The sequence below is a fragment of the Eleginops maclovinus genome, chromosome 1 (assembly GCF_036324505.1).
Source record: "Eleginops maclovinus isolate JMC-PN-2008 ecotype Puerto Natales chromosome 1, JC_Emac_rtc_rv5, whole genome shotgun sequence".
In the NCBI taxonomy this organism is placed as follows: Eukaryota; Metazoa; Chordata; class Actinopteri; order Perciformes; family Eleginopidae; genus Eleginops; species Eleginops maclovinus.
Genome location: NC_086349.1, coordinates 25,954,682 through 25,974,758, shown reverse-complemented (window position 1 = coordinate 25,974,758; position 20,077 = coordinate 25,954,682). Strand labels below are relative to the sequence as shown.

Here is a 20,077-nt window from a genome sequence, read left to right as displayed (position 1 = left end):
AAATTCCTATAAATAATAATAATAATAATATTGACAGAAATTAAAATTCCTATAAATAATAATAATAATAATATTGACAGAAATTAAAATTAAATAAATAAAATGAAACACGTACAGTTCCAGGCCGTGGGTAGGGAATCTTCCCAGTGTACTCCGTCCATTGGTAGTTGTGTCCGTGTTTGTGGGCGAACGGTCCATTGAAGACGTTGCGGATGTCGGCCATCGAGTAAACGCAGACCGCCGAGCCCTTAAACACAGAGCTGCAGCAGAAACAGAACAACACATAAAAACGTTGCTCACTTAAAAATGTAACAGATGTTTTCAAATATTCCCTAATAAAGTGAAAATGTGATTCATATTTTTATTATACGTTTGGAATTCTGTTTTGGGAAATTTCTGCATAAATTGGATTGTTCTGAAAGTAAATGGTGAGTGCTTCTGTCCTGGAAACTGCTCAGAGATTCTTTAACGTCAATATACTTATGAAAGCCAAACCTCTTCTGAATTCTCTAAATCTGTAGTCTCTGTTTGTAAAGTTTCATGAGGCTGTGATTCTCCTAGAGGTCACACCAGCTTGTTTTATTTCACTTTCAAAACATGGGATAACCACAATGAAACGTCTACTATAAGGGCCTAACATGATCTCAGAGGAAAACAACTGAGCTTATTAAAGCCACAACACTCTCAGCATTTCAACGATGCCCAATCAATGCAATTCCAACACCGTTTAGGGACCTTGGTGTGCAGAAATACTGACACACACAATCTTTAGACTGGGGGAAAATAACATGTTAGGGCTGCATTCAAAGAACTGCATGTTTTCTACCCCAGACTGCATGTGATTAGCATAAAGTGGGCAGGTCTGTAAAAGGGAGACTCAGGGGTATCTATAGAACCCATTTTCATTCAGATATATTGAGGTGAGAGGTCAAGGGAACCCTGGGACCATGTTTCTCCCTCAACTAAAAAAAGGCTTTCTTAGGAGAGGTAATAAACCTCCCTCCCAAACAGATTCCTCAAGCGTTGTAGTTTCTTTCTCCATTTTTATTTAATCCATTCTAGTTATTTATCTATTTTCCCCAGTATGAAAATATCCCAGCATGAAAATTCCCCCCCAAAAACTGCTTATTAAACATGAAAAAGCCTCACCCCGCTGTGGTGAACAGAGCGTACACCGTGGGGTTCCGCTCATCCTGTGTGGGCTGAATAAACACGTCGCCTGGAAGAGGATGCACAAACAATGACAGGTCTAAAAGCAGCTGTGATTTAAAAAACGCATTCAGTGTAAAGTTTATTTTCTCGTGGCCTCACGTAGTTCATCGAATCTCGTCTCCACTCCGTCCTCTCCGATCACCGAGCAGATGAGGCGAGCTTTCAGGAACGTCGTCCAGCGGTTCACCAGCGACTTCTGGCCTCCTTCATCATTCTGGACAGGAAGGGAGATTGGATCACAAGGCTGCATATGTACTGACTTATGTTGTCTGTAAATGTCCTTTCATAATAAAAAATATAATACATATAGCATGAATTAACCACAATAGATGCCTTGAATCGGAGAGGAAAAAAATGAATACATTAATTTAAAAAAGCAAAGATAATATAATTAATACATAAAATAATTTAATGATATTAAGAGATTTTATGGTAAAATAAAAACACGATTTTTTAAAACTTTGTATTTATTCATATATTTTTTAACATGAAGAAAATCAATAAAAATAAAATAAGCCCAAAAATAAATATACTTATACAATCAAAATAAATAGATATTTATATTATTATTATCCATAATATTAAGGGGAGATGATCAAACATAATAAACAGTGAACGTTTTAAATAAGTGAATATTTATGCACTTTATTCATATTTTCACGTGATTTTCTTTAATAAAAAATATATAAATAAAAAGCAACCCTAGCTAATATAATAATAATCAATTTAAAATAATAATAATATAAATAATATAAGAGGATTTGATAAATAATGTAAACAATAAAAAATAAATGTTTCCTGACACAAATTGTATTTTAATCAAAAGAAATCCCCAAAAATATAAACTAATGGACCTAAAATAAATGAAAATTCCTATAAATACTAATCATACTAAAAGGGAAGATCCTAAACAAACCACAACGACAGATTTAAAGTAAGAATAAACCCTGCATACACAACATATTCAACTAAACTCACCAGACACACCCTCCCCACTCGGGCCAGTACGCTGGGGCTCGCCCCCCCGCTCGAGTCTAGACTCTTCTCACGGAAAAAGAAGTAAAGCTTGTCGTCGTTTCTTTCTGCGCTGTCAGGGATCTGCTGGATCTGAACAAACACCGGCTCTGAGGAATAAAAACAAGATAAGCACAGGAGGGATTGAGGCAAGTGGTTGTCAAATACACGGAGCGGGAACCTGTAATCAGAGACGTTTACCTCCTCACACCCACACTGACTCACCGTTCAGCCACCTGGAGTCGTACTGCTCCGTCCTGATGGCCGTCCTGCCTCCCATCGTCCTGAACAGAGCGGCGTCTGTGCTCATGAAGTCGATGTGGACACCTGCGTACAGGTTACCGTCTGCACAGGGGGGCGAGGAGAGAAGAGAGAGGGGAGACTGTTTGATTCTAAGGAAGGTTTTGAGCTTTTTCCCCAAAAGTTGTATCAAACGACCAGGAAGATAGAAACTCAAAACAGCAAAGAAATCCTGAAAGTATCTCAGATTGCGTTCCTTCTACCCGGTCAACACATCCAGCCTCGTTTGTCTCAGATTTTAAGACCCTCCCTTCCTTTCACTTCCATTCATCCCTTCCTCCCTACATTTCTCCCTACATCCCTTTATCTAGTCATCCCTTCCCTCCCTTCATTGCTACTTTCCTACATCCCTTCAAACTTCCCTCCCTATATCCCCTTACCCCTCCATTCCTATGATCATTGATTTATACATCCCTTCATCCCTACTTCCCTCGACTCTGCATCCCTTTCTCTCTACACCTGTTAATATCTCCCACCATTCCTTCAACCCTCCATCCCTCCCTCCCTCCATGCATGTATCTTTGCCTCCCTACATCCCTTTGAGCCGTCATTAATAATCCCTCCATCCCTTCATCCTTGCCTCCCTAAATCCCTACATCCCTTCACCCTTGCCTCCCTACATCCCTTCATCCTTTCCTCCTTACATCCCTTCACCCTTGCCTCCCTAAATCCCTACATCCCTTCACCCTTGCCTCCCTACATCTATTTAACAATTAATTCCCTCCTTCCCACGTCCCTTCCTCCTTACATCCACCAACACTACTTCCACTCTAACCTGCATCCCTCTCTCCCTCTCCCTCCTATAGCCCTGTCCACATCTTTCACTCCCTCCATTCCGCCCTCCCTACATCTCTTCCTACCTCCCTCAATCACAGATATAATAATAATGTATCCAATTTCCCCTCCCTCTGAACATCCCTTTACCCCTCCTCCCTAAATCCCTACATCCATCCCTCCCTTCATCCCTTCCTCCCGTCCTTGCTAGAGAACATTTAATAAGCCTAACATGAAGTGCTTCATACAGAAACAAGTTCTTTTAAATAAATCAATTCAATGAAGTCTTACTGATCAGGACTGCGATGTTCTCCTGTTTCGGATCGTAGGAACATTTTCCCTTCCCTGAATCCACGTAGCCGGGCACCAGCCTGAACAGGTAGTCCTGCAGAGGAGAGGATGCATGAACATAGAAAATCGTCACATGGGAGCAGCGGGGGAAAATCACAAACAAATCAGTGTCCCAGTTTGTAGTGCTGAAATATTTAGCAGGACGCCACCGCTGTAAGCCCCACTCAGGGGAGATGTTCACCTCCGCCCTCCAGCCTCTGTTGATGAACGTGCAGATGGGTTGGTACGCCCCCGTGCCGCAGGTGTACAGGTGGGTGCGGTTCCACGGCTCGATCATACGCACAAAGTTGGCACATTCACCCTGGACAAAGAGGAGCAAGACGAGTTGAATAGCAGACATTGTATCGTCCTGAAAGCAGAGCGACAGAGATGTGAGAAAGAACAGGATGTTGAAAACATGATCCCACCTGTCTTCCCTTTCCCGTCATCTGGCACTCTCCCTTTCTCTTCGCAGACGCCGGCCAGTGGATCTGTGTGTTTGGAAAACAGAAAACAGGATCCTTGCATTAAGAGAGGTATGGCGACACATATTTATATTCATGCACCTAAAGTAAGCATCAGATTCTAGGGAAGGGATTTGTTTTGGCAACCACAGGGTCGTGAGTTCAACTCCTGCATCGGATCAAGTACAAAGTTTGGACTGGTACTTCGAGAGATATATTTGATTTGATTCTGATATATTCAGAAGGTATCAACAGTAGAACATGTTATATCCGTAAAGTAAAATAAATAGAATTAAAATGTTTATTTATAATTTAAAAAGTTAAAGCAAAAATCAACAATCAAAAAATAAGAACTCAAGATTTTTATATTCATTTAAATATTGACAATAAAATGTCCAAAAGTCATCAAATAAAATGAAAATATTTAAATAAACAGGAGGTTGAAGTAAATAAATCATAAAATAAAATCTAATATTTATTAAACCATTACATGTTAAAGTACAAATGTGCAATAAATAATAAAAGAACATAGAATAATAAATATTATAAGAAAGTAAAATTGCAAATAACATATCAAAATAAAAATATGTATATCCATTAAATAATTTAATTAAATAGCAAACAGACATTTATAGAAACACAAGATGAAACATAACTTGTATAATAAAATATTTACAGTGGTGTATTAGTATTAATAGGTGACAGTTTACCTCTTTACCAAATCTAGTTGCCCTTTAGCAAGGCACCGGACCCCCCACACTGCCCTAGATGTCACTGTGTGTGGTGCCGTGTACATGTGGGATGATTTCATTTGAATCCTCCAGTTCAATTAGATATCATTTGCATATTCAAGCATTCAGAAAACCTTGAATATACAAAGTAATTGAGTAAAATAAATAATCAACTGGGTTAGTTTACGGTCATATATTTGAGTAAACTTCATACTGTCAATTTTTTGGACGAATGACAGTATGAAACAGTGTTGTGTCATTTTGCTTGTTGGTGGAAGTCAATGGTGAAGTTTATTGGGAAAAATAGGGTCCAAAAATACAGGAGTAACTCTTTGCACATCGTTTTCTGGGTTAAAGGAAACTCGAGCTGGTGAGAGATTTATACGCACAATGAGCGGCTCCTTGTTGACGTTGTGCATGTCCAGAGCCACCAGGTACTCGCGGCTGCCCAGGTACAGCCGGCCCTGGTCCTGGTCCATCAGCAGGATGCGGTAGTCGCTGGTGTTGAAGGAGAAACTGAAGGGCCGCGCCGCCCTGGTGTCCATCAGCTCTGTGAGACGAGGGAAACACATCTTCAACATTTGGAAAACCAACAGCAGAGGGAGGTTGGGTTGGATTTGAAGTATTGTATTGACCCCACAGTTGGGACATTTCCAGCAGCAGATTAAAAAGGAGTTGCACATGAGTTGAAAATGATAATTAAGAACATTAATATTTTGGTACAAAGTGCATTTTTGACCTTTTACGCTTTTATAAATATTTTTGTTCCATTTTATTTGATCTTTTACTGGACATTTTAGGTGGATTTTGATGTTAATACGATTATCTTTGTTTGATTTAATTTTTTTATTGCACATAATTACTTTCACTTTTTATGTTTACGTGCATATTTCTATGATTTATTTTATTCATCTTTCATTGTTTTCATTTCAAACTGGAGCAAAACCAAACGTCAATGGGATGAATAAATGATTCTGATGTATACAGTATATATCAACAGCATAAAAATATATATCAAAAGAGTCAAATAAAATAGAATTAAAATGTTTGTAAAAATGAACAATAAAAATATAAGAAATAAAGATATTGATATTTACATAAATGGTTACAATAAAATGTCCCAAAAAATCATAAAATAAAATGAAAATATAATAAATTGAAAAGGAAAACAAATAAAAGTGGAATAAACATACAAAGATAAAGTCAAATGGACAATAAATTATCTAATAAAAATATGTTTATCCATTAAATGATTTTTAAAAATAAAAACAAGTATAAGAAAATATATAATAATTGATAGGACATTAACTCTGAATTATTAAGGGTTTGATTGATGATGGTGGAGTAAGTCCTTGTGCCAGAAAAGTGGTCAATTCCCCCACAGATGTTTCTCTGTGCTTTAAGATGTTGACTGGAATCATTAAAAGACACGAGGGGACATGCTGCGTCCATTTGTCTCGCGGCAGATGAAAATGGTTCAATCAAAGCTTTCAGGAGAACAAGAAAGAAAAAGGGAGCGACGTTTCCCACCGCAGCGTGCCCTGACAGGCCGCGCTCGGCTGAACACAATCCTGATCTCCTGAATTAACTCCGAGCAGCGCTGACCGTGTCTCCTGAGGGACCCGGCCGGCTCTCCACCGCTAACTCCACCAGGCATGTGGCGCCTTAAACCCAATCAGCCGGTCAGGACGCATGAAATATTGAGACCTTAAAAGCGAATATGTTTCTTAAAAAGCTGAGTTATATTTAATCAGTGGCACACATTTTGTAGAGGGGAAGCGATGCTCAGGGGACCGTGAGTTCATCCGAGTCAGCGATGGAACATGTTAGAGGCGTCGAGGGAATAATGGGAGGAGGTTTTGCAGAGGTTACCTTACTTTCCACTTTCCTTCCATTATTTTTGGCCAGTTTATACTCTACCATTCATTTACTTTGAATTAAAACACTTCTGCAGGTTTGCACACTCGGATAATATAGTATTCCATGCTCAGAAACAGCATCCTCTTATTCGTCCCACAGGGGCGAAATTATCATCGTTCCTGCTAAAAAAAAAAGCCAAAATTCGCTTCATAAAAAATTCAAAAGCATGCAATAAATATTAAAGATGAAGAAAGAAATTACAATTAACAAAACACACATTCAGTACCAGTAACAGCATTTAAGAAATAAGAGTAGTAGGTATAAAGTAGTGTGATAGAAGCCAAGAGTTTGTATATTCTTGAGTCAGATGTTGGTCTATTATTCTAACTTGTTGATTTTATATTTACAATTCGGTTTAAGACAAACCCCCTATGCCTATTTTTTTAAGCATCGACGGTCACTTTTAACATCTTTTTTTGAACACACAGTTATATTTAAGCTTTTGTAGATGTGTATATTATATTTTTGAAGTCTATATATGTGTATAAATCGGTAAATCAACATTTCATTTAATCTTAGTGCCTTTGAAACACACTTGGATAAGGTACAATTCTCCCTCTGGTAGACCCCCAAACACAACTGTTGTGCAATATGTGTATATGTTTACATTTTACTTCTGGCTTTGCACTTCAGAACACCTGTAACAGCAATGCTGTCATAAAACTGTGGAATATATACAATGGGTAACGTAGCATTTACTGCTGTGTCTCTGCAGTAGATTCATTACTCGTTTCACACATGTTTCTATACTGATGTTCCTTATTTAGTGTGTGTGTTCGCTTACTGAATACTGTTAACTTCACTAAATTAGTAAATATTGCTTTGATACTGTTGTATTTTGTCTGTATCAGTACTCTCTCTGTGGGACCGGTTAAGGAATTCTGATGTTTTGGTTTATTATAGTATATTCTGACTTATTCTGCAGGTGTTATATTCATAGAGTCACGCACTAACAGCTTTTTTCTAATGGCTCCATTCCTCCCATCCCTGTCCAGCCACAGAACACACCACAACACACACCTCCACCTCTTAAAGACTAACCACAGGTATTTATAAATATGTATGCATTGAAGTATCATCTAAGCTGGTGTTTTTATGATGTTTTATCAAGTCTGTAGAATACCGTTTGTAGACCGGAGCTCCAAAATACTTCGTTCAAAATTGTATTTAACACAAATGTAGTCTTTAAAGAGGCCCTGTTACCTTTCCTGCAGTGTGTTATGTAGGTTTGTGTGCATGTAAATGGTCTGCTAAGGCTAAATTCCCTGAGATAGTAACTTTTAGCATCTATTTTCTAAACTCAAAGTTATATTTAAACTGTTGTAGTTTTGTACATTACACTTTTAAAGTCTGTAAATGTGTGAACTGACATTTCATTCATGATTATCTTGCTTTTATTTATTTGTGTGTGTTTCTATTACAGCAGTGAGAACACAACCAGTGGCGGCTGGCCAATAGAGTGCGCTAGGGCGCCGCCCCCACCACTCACCTCTCACCACATGTCCTTGAATAAGACATAAAAATGTTTAAATTAAAATGAAATAATAAAATAAAGATATTTTGAAATATATGTATATATGTTTTTAGATGTGCAAGATAAATATTTCATAGTTAATGATGAGTAAAGTTGTTTCGTTCGTTGACATTGTCTGATTGGTGACGTATTTCCGCCCTGAGGCGCAGGAATCTTTGCCCATAGACTCTCGTTAAAAGTTGTACATGCGCAGTAGCTCCTCTTCAATACAAGAGATAGGACGATGTTGGGGCGCACCTCTCCTGCGCCCCGAGCTGAATGCAGCTGGATTTGGCGGCGGGGGTGACGTCACAGCCTTCTGTCATAAAGTATGTGTATCGTCCATGTTATATATGATATACATTATTTAAATATATAGAGATAGAGATAGATATAGATAGATAGACATGTATTATATATGTATATTGGCCCTCTGTATAGTAATATAGCACATCTGTATATTTGTTCATACTACATCTGTTTATACTATGCCAATTATTCCCACCTCTTTATACTGCCCTTATCTTTACATAATCACTCTGAACTGCATATACTGTACATACTCTATATATCGCACTTGTTTCTCTTTGCACTTCTATCTATCTATCTATAATGTTGTTTTCATTTATGTAAATACACTCGTTTGATACCTTAGTACATGTATGCATGCTTTCTTTTTTATAGCCCCCCCTGGAGAAAACTCCACCAGCCGCCACTGAACACAACGTATTATATTTATACATATTAAACAAAAGTATGATGACCATAAAGATTTTCTGATTATATTTATATTTTATTGGACCTTTTACTTTAACCTCCAAAATAAATATGCATATTATTGTATTGTTGTACTGCTCACTCTTATTTTAACTTCTCTACGTTGCACGTTTTTACTGACTGCATTTACTTAGGGTCCCATGGATGAAAAACAACTGTCTCTGTAAATGAAATAAATAAATAAGAATGATGTTGACAGACGATTAGTCCTTATTTTTTAACTCATTTTATCTGAATTCTAAATGAAGCATGTCATAACCCCAGTTCAAACCCAGAGTAAGAAGGTATTGTGCTTCTGATATGCACACACACACTGGGACACACAGCGAGGCATGCTAGAGACAGCCGGCTTACGCATTGACAAATGCTCCCAGAGAGCGTCAGCAGCCGGCTTACAGGGATTCAGGAGGAAGCCCAATCTTTATTTACATCAAAGCGCCTGCCATCTTCCTTTTTGAGGTCAATGTTAACAGGATGCAGTCAAGGTGCCGAACTAAAATAAACCGCGCAATCGGATCTCCGGACGACACGAGGATGGAGCCTCTGATTTTTTTGTGAGGGGGAGGAATGAGGTCCGGTTCTGTTCCCCGAGAGGTAAACACAGGATAACAAGCGCCACTGGGCCAGAGTGGATCCACTGCACGGGGCTAAAAGTGGAAACACCACACCCCTATACATGTCTCCAATCTCCAGAAATAGCAAACAATGTACTGCCGTCATCTGGTAAACATTCAGAAACACTTATCCCCTGACAGCATTCTGACAGCGGCGGGGAAACACGGGGACGGACACACGATCAAAGAATGGAGCTACTACAAGCTCTCAGGTTACAGCTCCACTGCATACCGTCACCGAGGCCGTTTAGTCGCAGGAAAATCTCAAGTATGAGAGATCTGACGACAGCACCGAGGGGCATGAATGAGATGCTTCTTCATGGTCTTCCCTGGACTAAAGAGGCTCTCGTCTCTGTCGACCAATCAAGGAGTAAAACTATCTGGAAGATCTGGAAAAGACTCTTTCAGCACAAAGAATACACAAGAATACATTTTCTTTACAGAGATGTGCTGAGAAGTGTCTTGGGAGTAATTCAACCTCTTAAGTGAGTCGACTAACACTAACACGATTGTGACTACTTATCAATTTGTAGATTTGATCAATCAGAGCCCAGTCGGCTGTGATTGGTCAGCCGCTTAGAGATGTCCCTCCTCCTTAGACTATACAATGTCTTGGAGTGCTAGCCAATAGAAGCACGAGTGTTCTATAGTGATGTCACTGTGTTCGAGAAGAAAACAGAGGAGTCCAATGGAGGCGTTTCAGGCAGGGAGAGGAAGTCCCTCTGGACGGATCGCAGGGTTTTCAGCCTTTGCAGACCATTTACGTGCACTAAAACCTAAAGAACACACTACAGGAAAGGGAAGCAGCATAATAAGGCCTCTTTGAAGACTACATTTGTGTTAAATACAGCTTTAAGGGAATTATTGTGGAGCTCCAGCCTACAAACGGTATTCCACAGACTTGATAAAACATACATTTTGGGTAGAACACCTCTTAAAAACACCCACTTGGATCAGAAATCAGAATCAGAAGTACTTTATTTATCCCAAACTGGGAATATTTTGCGTTGGATGATATATCAATGATATTAAAAAACGATCCAATATCTAGATCCATATCCCAATTGCAACATCAGTCCAATTAATGCCAATAAGATATATTTTCTAAAGCCCCGTGCTACATATCTTCAGAGTGCATGTGTGAGTGTGTCTCTGGTTTCAGTTCTGCTCTCTAGCAATGCTGACTAACTCTACCCAGCCCCTCCGTCCCCCGTAGAGTCTGTGTTAGTGACACAACTTCCCAGCAGCGGAGGAAACAAAACGTCTCCTCTGCAGGCCTCCGGACTGTCACTCAGGCCGGGGCTCTGAGAAGAGTCACATGTCCTCCTCCCCGGGCGCCTCGGGGGAACAAAGAGACTCCGTGTCACAAACAATGAACAATAAATCCTCCGAGTGGCAGAAAACAGTCGGGGAGTAAATCCAACTTTCCTCCTATTTGGGTTGGAGTTAGGGGGAGGGGACGCTTGGAAACAGGCTGATAAATGTTTAGAAACCTCAAAGAAATGTAGCAATAGTGCTGATAATTGTACCTTACGTGAGTGTTTACATTTGATACTAATTTGTACTTACTCCACTACTTTTATTTAGTTGCCGGGGAGATTAGGATGAATGATGGTAAATACAATCAGCTCTTAAATCAGACTTTAGTTCACCTGCAGTAAATCCAGCAGCTACCCTGCAGTATACAAAGCCATTCAAACTAGCTGCACCTTTACCAGCTCTGAGAACACTTTAATGATCAATCATTATAAAACATATCAGAGATATTATTCTGAAATGGACCAATCAGACAATGACTACTTTTACTGTCGCTACTTTAAGTACATTTAGAGGAGAGTACTTTCTACTTTCACTGGAGGAACATTTAGAATACTTTTACTGTGACAGAGTATTCCTACACTCTGGTACTTCTACTTTACTCAAGTACAAGACCTGAGTACTTCTACTTTACTCAAGTACAAGATCTGAGTACTTCTACTTTACTCAAGTACAAGATCTGAGTACTTCTACTTTACTCAAGTACAAGACCTGAGTACTTCTACTTTTACTGGAGGAACATTTAGAATACTTTCACTGTGACAGAGTATTCCTACACTCTGGTACTTCTACTTTACTCAAGAACACGATCTGAGTACTTCTACTTTAACTCAAGTACACGATCTGAGTACTTCTACTTTTACTCAAGTACACGATCTGAGTACTTCTACTTTTACTCAAGTACGAGATCTGAGTACTTCTACTTTTACTCAAGTACAAGACCTGAGTACTTCTACTTTACTCAAGTACAGGATCTGAGTACTTCTACTTTAACTCAAGTACACGATCTGAGTACTTCTACTTTTACTCAAGTACAAGACCTGAGTACTTCTACTTTAACTCAAGTACACGATCTGAGTACTTCTACTTTACTCAAGTACAGGATCTGAGTACTTCTACTTTAACTCAAGTACACGATCTGAGTACTTCTACTTTTACTCAAGTACGAGATCTGAGTACTTCTACTTTTACTCAAGTACAAGACCTGAGTACTTCTACTTTACTCAAGTACAGGATCTGAGTACTTCTACTTTAACTCAAGTACACGATCTGAGTACTTCTACTTTTACTCAATTACGAGATCTGAGTACTTCTACTTTTACTCAATTACGAGATCTGAGTACTTCTACTTTACTCAAGTACAAGATCTGAGTACTTCTACTTTAACTCAAGTACAGGATCTGAGTACTTCTACTTTAACTCAAGTACACGATCTGAGTACTTCTACTTTTACTCAATTACGAGATCTGAGTACTTCTACTTTTACTCAAGTACAAGATCTGAGTACTTCTACTTTACTCAAGTACAAGACCTGAGTACTTCTACTTTACTCAAGTACAAGATCTGAGTACTTCTACTTTACTCAAGTACAAGATCTGAGTACTTCTACTTTACTCAAGTACAAGACCTGAGTACTTCTACTTTTACTGAGTACAAGATCTGAGTATTTCTACTTTACTCAAGTACAAGACCTGAGTACTTCTACTTTAACTCAAGTACAGGATCTGAGTACTTCTACTTTTACTCAAGTACGAGATCTGAGTACTTCTACTTTTACTCAAGTACAAGATCTGAGTACTTCTACTTTACTCAAGTACGAGATCTGAGTACTTCTACTTTACTCGAGTTCAAGATCTGAGTACTTCTACTTTTACTCAAGTACGAGATCTGTGTACTTCTACTTTTACTCAAGTACGAGATCTGAGTACTTCTACTTTTACTCGAGTACAAGATCTGAGTACTTCTACTTTTACTCAAGTACGAGATCTGAGTACTTCTACTTTTACTCGAGTTCAAGATCTGAGTACTTCTACTTTTACTCAAGTACGAGATCTGTGTACTTCACTTTTACTCAAGTACGAGATCTGAGTACTTCTACTTTTACTCGAGTACAAGATCTGAGTACTTCTACTTTTACTCAAGTACGAGATCTGAGTACTTCTACTTTTACTCGAGTTCAAGATCTGAGTACTTCTACTTTTACTCAAGTACGAGATCTGTGTACTTCTACTTTTACTCGAGTTCAAGATCTGAGTACTTCTACTTTTACTCGAGTACAAGACCTGTGTACTACTTTACTTTTTTTTTTTTTTACTCGAGTACTTCTCCCACCTGAATTCGTCAGGGAGACTTTTCTACAGATGTGAATTCCTGCATCTTACACGAAAGCAGGCGGACGTGATCAAGTTCAAGACCCGACTTGTGTAATTGGTCAGACTGCTAGTTTGTGATCCCTGTTGCACACACAAAAAACCACCCCACTGTGCCGTGTATAAGCTGTTTACTGCCAGGGGATTAGTGTTAAAGGTCATATAAAAACGCTCTGCATCACCCCCTCACAAATGGACGCCCCGAACAGCATGTAGACAGCTGTTTTCTGTCTTCCAAAGATGAGAGGAATTCAAAACAGGCTCTCCGACCACAGATCTCACGATTAGCCCACCTCTAATCTGCGTCAGATGTTGACATCGCACAAAATCCTGAATATTTCTCGCTGAATCACCGCGGCACAGAACAAGATAAGGCGCTGCCGAGACCTGACCGGGGAGTGTGACTCCCCTCCACATGAAAGCACTTTTTTAAAAAATGCTATAAAGTAACACCTTTAATTCTCACATACAGTTTAAGGTGTGTTGTGTCTGCAGGTGCACCAACCCAAAGATAACTGTAATCATGCAGCATTGTTTTGATCAAAGGCAGTCTTCCCCACGCTTGTAACCTGAACACGGGAAAATCCCAAACAGCTATAAAAAAGAAGCTATAAAAGCAGCATTCAACCAAAAGCTCTTAAACATCGCTCAGCTCCAGTGATCACATTTCAGGTGTTTCCTTCCTGTGTCATCATGTCAGACATCAAAAACATAGGATAGATGACAACTCACGCTCCAGTGTGTGTGTGTGTGTGTATGTGTGTGTGTGTGTGTGTGTGTGTGTGTGTGTGTTTCAGGGTGTGGGGAGAAACCATTGTCGAAGGGCACAACCAGTAACCAACCACACGTAATATCCACCTTTTGTTTTCCCGGCTGCACTGTTTGACATGTGGCAGGAAGCACGTTCTTTACATACGTATAAAGAGGAAACTACCAGGGCTGTGAGAGCAAAGGGACGCGGGGCACAGGTTCCCGACTTGGAGGTCGCCAAACCCACACAAGAGTCAGGAGATGACCTTTTACACAAATATACAGTTCGCTTAAGGCCGATTTCATTCATTTTGTGAAGAAAACCCAATGAATTCTGATTCAAAACGTACACTTTTTAAAAATCTGACAGGATAAGGACACTGGGAAGACCTAAACACACAGGGTCTTCATGCTTAGGAACCTTGTCCTGCATTAGAAGCATTTGCAGTTAAAACAAACAAATGTTTAAGTGAAACTACATATCGAGGTATTTGGACAGAAAATACAAATATTATGTTGATATTTTATTGTTGTTGTGAAAATATATCACCTTGGGTAAATGAAATATGGTCATTTCCAGGTTTAAAGAGGCCCTTTCAAGCTTTTTTCCCCTTTCCTGTTGGGTGTTATATAGGTTTGTAGTGCATGTAAATGGTCTGCAGAGGCTTAAATGTGTGTTCCATCCAGAGGGAATTTTTCTCCCCTGCTCTTCTATTGGCTAGCGCTCCAAAACATTGTGAGTGATAGGTTAAGGGGAGGGACATCTCTGAGCGGTTGATCAGTCACAACAGAGCCGGCCAGCTAACCAATCAGAGCAGACTGGGCTCTGGTTTCAGACAGAGGGTGAAAAGAGGTGGTGCAGCAGCAGTATGAGAACATAAAGAGCTTTCTGAACATTAAAGCATGGAAATATGTCCCAGGAGAGACACAGAACAGAAATATGACCCCTTTAAAGGCTAATCACAATTAGTTATTTTTTCCACATCCTGCAGCCTGGCCCTGAGGTGAAGTCAAGGAGTTTTGGTTAATGTGTGTGAGCTCACCTTTGAAGGAGAGGCGTATCCGCGGGGCCGACTGCTGCAGGCCTCGGCACACACTCAGGGCCAACAGGAGGAGGGCGGCTGTACAGGCTGTCATGGTAACAGTCATGCAGGTAGCCCACAGAGATCTAAATCTGGACCGAAAAAAGAAAAGAGGAATGAACTATTATTACAGAGAGCCCCGTGAGAAATATGAGACAGAAAAAGAAGGAAGGGACAGAGGAGAGCTCTCTCTCTCTCTGAAGTCTCTGATCAGAAGTTTGGCCTGCAGCCTTCAAGACGTATAGTTTGGCAGCAGAGAACAAGTCTTCACACCTGCTCTGGAAAATATGACAGCCCTATTATTTATTTAAAGTGTAAATGTAGTGAGGGATGTGTTGAGACTGTCTAACGCAGCACACGTGGAGAAGGTCCCAAAGAAGAACAAAGGATTGTCTTCTTACCTTCATCTTTTAAAGGATGCATTAAAGTGAAGTCATTTTATACATTTAGCAGACTTTATCAATGCTGCTCTATTATTTCCCTTTAGTCCTAAACCTGGGAAAGAGTCAGCACTTCCTGTCCCCTGGTCTGGAAGTCAATGGTTTTTGAATGGGGTTTTGGTTGCTAGCCTGAAATAAGCTAAAGAAATGTGTATTCTACGTCATAAATACCCACTGGTGAATTTTAAAACAGTAGTTGCTAACGAGTGTCTAAAGGAGGCGACTAAACGTCATCACGCCCAACATTAGCCGCCTTTAGCTTAGCGGTGGTGACGTGAAGTCATGTGACCGTGCTGTAGTTCCTTTATAGCCCAACATTAGCCGCCTTTAGCTTAGCGGTGGTGATGTGAAGTCATGTGACCGTGCTGTAGTTCCTTTATAGCCCAACATTAGCCGCCTTTAGCTTAGCGGTGGTGACGTGAAGTCATGTGACCGTGCTGTAGTTCCTTTATAGCCCAACATTAGCCTCCTTTAGCTTAGCGGTGGTGACATGAAGTCATGTGACCGTGCTGTAGTTCCTTTATAGCCCAACATTAGCCGCCTTTAGCTTAGCGGTGGTGACGTGAAGTCATGTGACCGTGCTGTAGTTCCTTTATAGCCCAACATTAGCCACCTTTAGCTTAGCGGTGGTGACGTGAAGTCATGTGACCGTGCTGTAGTTCCTTTATAGCCCAACGTTAGCCGCCTTTAGCTTAGCGGTGGTGACGTGAAGTCATGTGACCGTGCTGTAGTTCCTTTATAGCCCAACATTAGCCGCCTTTAGCTTAGCGGTGGTGACGTGAAGTCATGTGACCGTGCTGTAGTTCCTTTATAGCCCAACATTAGCCTCCTTTAGCTTAGCGGTGGTGACGTGAAGTCATGTGACCGTGCTGTAGTTCCTTTATAGCCCAATTTTAGCTTTTTACTTCTTTGTGCATAATGTGTTGTTAATGTGGAGATTATCCTGCTGAATGAAACATGTTAGTACCATAAACGTTTGTTTGACACAGAGATTATTTTCTGCAATAATCCAAAAGCCAATGGAGAAATCCCATTGGCTTTTTGTGTAGGGAACCAGGGGAGATGCTAACTGTGTCGCACTACAAAAACATGTCACCCCTGCAGCACTCTGTATTTCACATTACTGATTATTATTCATCATAACTTTCACTGTGTAAATATTTTATAAGCGCATCCCTTTAAAATACCGTCACAATATCCATATTGAGGTTTTTTGTAAAAAATATTGGATTTTCTCCACATCACCCAGCCCTACTTCATCTTATCTTATCTTACTTTCTCTTGAATCAATATTTTCCTAGAAAACCAAACTTAAAAAGCCTCTGAACCCATCAGTGATTCCCTGCACCCCTGCCTCAGTCTTTGAACAAAGCACAGCAGACTTTCTCCCAGAAGTTGACGTGTGAAAAACATGACAGTTCAAAGAAACAGGTAGCTCTCTCTGAAACACTTTCTGACAGTTTAGGGGTGCTGAAACGTAGCCTAACTGTTAGACCTTAACTCAAGCATTCATTATGCATCTGCACTTTGCTGGAGAGGATCCTGTATAAATTATGAATACTAAAAGCTGAGTCCACAACATCCATTAAATTGTCTCCCTGAAGGTGTGCTTTGCTCGGGCTATAAGCCATCCCATGGGCTTTTCTTTTTTCTCATGCCATACATGCAGCCAAGCCCCCCCAGTGGCATAAGCCTCAAAATGAGGGCTTTTAGGGAGGGGGTATCCATGCAGAAAAACTAGAGATAAATCTAAGTTTCACAATGAGGCATAAATTCACGTTTGACACATTTTGCTCCAATATGTTCCCATTAAAAGTGATGGAACTGGCATGCTGAAGGGTTAGGAATTAAAAACAGAAGCCAGTGGGAACGCCTTGGCTTGCAGGCAGGATCACATATATCTGCTCAAGCTTGATCTGTATGCCTGCTATCAAACACTCTCTGATAAATGTATGCAGTGTTAGTCATTATAATGCACATGCACCATCAGATAGGGGATCAAAGTGATGTCCAGACACATTCATAAGTCACAGTTATAAGTCACAAACATCGCTTTGACTTTAAGAATAAAATAAATGCTCACATGATACAAACAGAGGATGATTTGTGACAATCGTTTCTATCTGTGTGAAGCATTTGGGATTTTAAAAAAGTGCTCTTTTAAATAAAAATCGTCACCAAAAATGATTTTACTGATTTAAACAAATCATAATCCTTATTTTTAAATGGGCATATGGCCATATATACACAAGAGACACATTTTAAGTCGTTATTTGAATATTTCTTTATAGAAAAATGAGGCAAAATGGCTTCATTATCATCCAAAGAACATCACAAACCCAAAACATGTTACTTACTGCTATTAAAGTAAGGATACAAAAGGATAATAGGTGCAAGTATTCATATTTAAACACCTAAAACATTTCTGAAATCAGTATCTCAAACATAATCATGTGCCTCCATGTTCTCTACGATCTGATTTCGAGGTATTTTTATGAATGACGATATTTCTCCGTCTCCTTTGACAGGGTGGGTACAGCAGGACGGATTAAAGTTCAGCTGTAATAACATGTGTTTTTCTCTTTAAAAATAAAAATAATTACAGGATTCAAATGAAGTAGTTCCCTTCCCCGCGGAGGAGTGCGCGCTTACCTGTGAACTCAACATCCAGAAATAGGAACCGAACAAATGTGACGCTTAGAGAGAGTAACCACACATGAGGTAAAAGTTAAAACCACAGAGAAGTTAAATGTCTTACCTTTTGGGGGGTTCTGTTCTCGATACAAGTAGATCCAAAAATCGAAAGAAAAAAGGAAAACTTGCGAGATGTTGTCAGAGCTGCGTTCCCCGCTTTTCGTGCCTCGGAGCCGGATTGGAAAATGTCCCTCGGCGGCACTGCGCAGGCATAAAACAATCCGATAGGTTTGCAAAGAGAAAGAGAGAGGGGGTAGAGAGAGAGAAAAGGGGGGAGAGAAAGAGAAAAGCTGCCTTTAATCAGACGACGGTATTTCTGCCAGGCAACATTTACGCATAAACTTTACGCGCGGATGGCAACAGAGATGTGACTCCTCGGATCCTATCTGAATCTAGTGACCAGGTGCAGGTGTTGGGGGAGTGAGTGAGACCCCGCTGTCCTCTCCCTTCTGCTCTGCCTCCCCCCCTGCCTCCCCTCTCCTGTTGGCCCACAGCAGCATTGGACCAAAGCTCTTGGTACACCATATGGGTATGATTAACCCTGTCACTGCTGGTGAGTGGAACACACTCTGCTCCAAAATGCATCCATGGCAGCTTCTCCTCGTGCAAAGTTTATTTTAAATGAATAATTCAGATTGCATGGTGATGGGCATGTTGTAGATTAATGTTTTTTTAATGCACCAGATGGAAATATGACTTTTAGGATTTTATTAGGAGCTCCATTAGCTGATGCAAAACACATTTTCAGCTTTCAGACAAATCCAGCGTAAAAAATACAAAAGTCCAATAACTATACTTATACGTGTTGTCGGCCACAAACTGTTCTTATTAGAGGTGGACATTTTGGGGTATCTTACAAATTCAATATGGTAAATTATAGCAAGAAAACAGATTTCATTTAACAATGTATGTTTTCAGGATGTCACATCGACTGATGTTCCGTACCGTAAACATACTAAACATGTTCTTGTTCACATTGTGGGCATGAGACTATTTGGAATAGGAGTGAAAATGTTACAGTTTCTCGATTTCGATACATATATAAGAAAGCTGATTAAATTATGTATAATTTATGTGTTTGAAATAGTGATGGTGATAGTATGGCAAAAGGTAGCCTGAATTCATGCTAAACTTTCACAAAAATAAAGGTTTTTTGTTAAAAATACTTAATTTCTTCTTTAGAATCTTCAAAATGACTTGTTGACAAAATGTAAAAACTAAATGAACTTGTTGTTTAATAAATACAATCAGGATAGCTGGCCAAATTTCAGAAAAAAAGAGACACAAAATAACGTGTAAACCTGGTATTTTGTGTGATTTTTCATTGAATCAAACACTATTCCTCGACCCAACTCTGACTTGGTGTGTGGGATTACCTTCATCAGTATCTATCTATCTGCTTCTGTAAAACACACTGTTGTGAATCGCTGTAAGGATTCAAAGACTGAACATTCAAAGGCTTTTTTGTCGTGTGCACAACAGCTACAGCCTTGTTTTTGGCAGTGAGAATCCCATGCTCTTCCAACGCAACATTCAATGTACTTAAAACAAAACAAGGAAGTAAAAGAGAACAAAAGTCTAAATAGATTCATGTCAGATCCTACAAGAATTGCTTCTTTATCTGGGGGCTGGAGTCCATTATTTGAGAGGAGCTTAGACTATGTCACCGTTACTCCTCAGCCCTACATGAGAGCCAGGTCCGTTGAAAGAAAGATTCCTCGGATTCCTCTCTGGCTGGATCTCAAGCTCATGACAACAGTGACAAAGCAACGAGAG

The 20,077-nt window shown here is 39.8% G+C and overlaps 1 protein-coding gene across 2 annotated transcripts in view; it reads right to left on the bottom strand.

Moving 5' to 3' along the window:
* The window catches only part of sema3ga (sema domain, immunoglobulin domain (Ig), short basic domain, secreted, (semaphorin) 3Ga), a 34,652-nt gene that overhangs the window by 5,537 nt on the left and 9,038 nt on the right, over positions 1-20,077 (bottom strand). The window contains exons 1-11 of one of the 2 annotated variants that reach the window (XM_063876877.1): positions 18,366-18,752; positions 15,129-15,259; positions 5,215-5,375; positions 4,059-4,121; positions 3,833-3,952; positions 3,592-3,685; positions 2,452-2,571; positions 2,191-2,336; positions 1,312-1,426; positions 1,150-1,219; positions 116-260 (exon numbers count right to left, since the gene is read on the bottom strand). In XM_063876877.1, coding sequence (XP_063732947.1) covers positions 116-260; positions 1,150-1,219; positions 1,312-1,426; positions 2,191-2,336; positions 2,452-2,571; positions 3,592-3,685; positions 3,833-3,952; positions 4,059-4,121; positions 5,215-5,375; positions 15,129-15,234 — 1,140 coding nt within the window. In that variant the 5' untranslated portion in view covers positions 15,235-15,259; positions 18,366-18,752. Of the gene's footprint in view, positions 1-115; positions 261-1,149; positions 1,220-1,311; positions 1,427-2,190; positions 2,337-2,451; positions 2,572-3,591; positions 3,953-4,058; positions 4,122-5,214; positions 5,376-15,128; positions 15,260-18,365; positions 18,753-20,077 lie in introns of those variants that run through there. The other variant, XM_063876800.1, reaches the window with a different exon arrangement.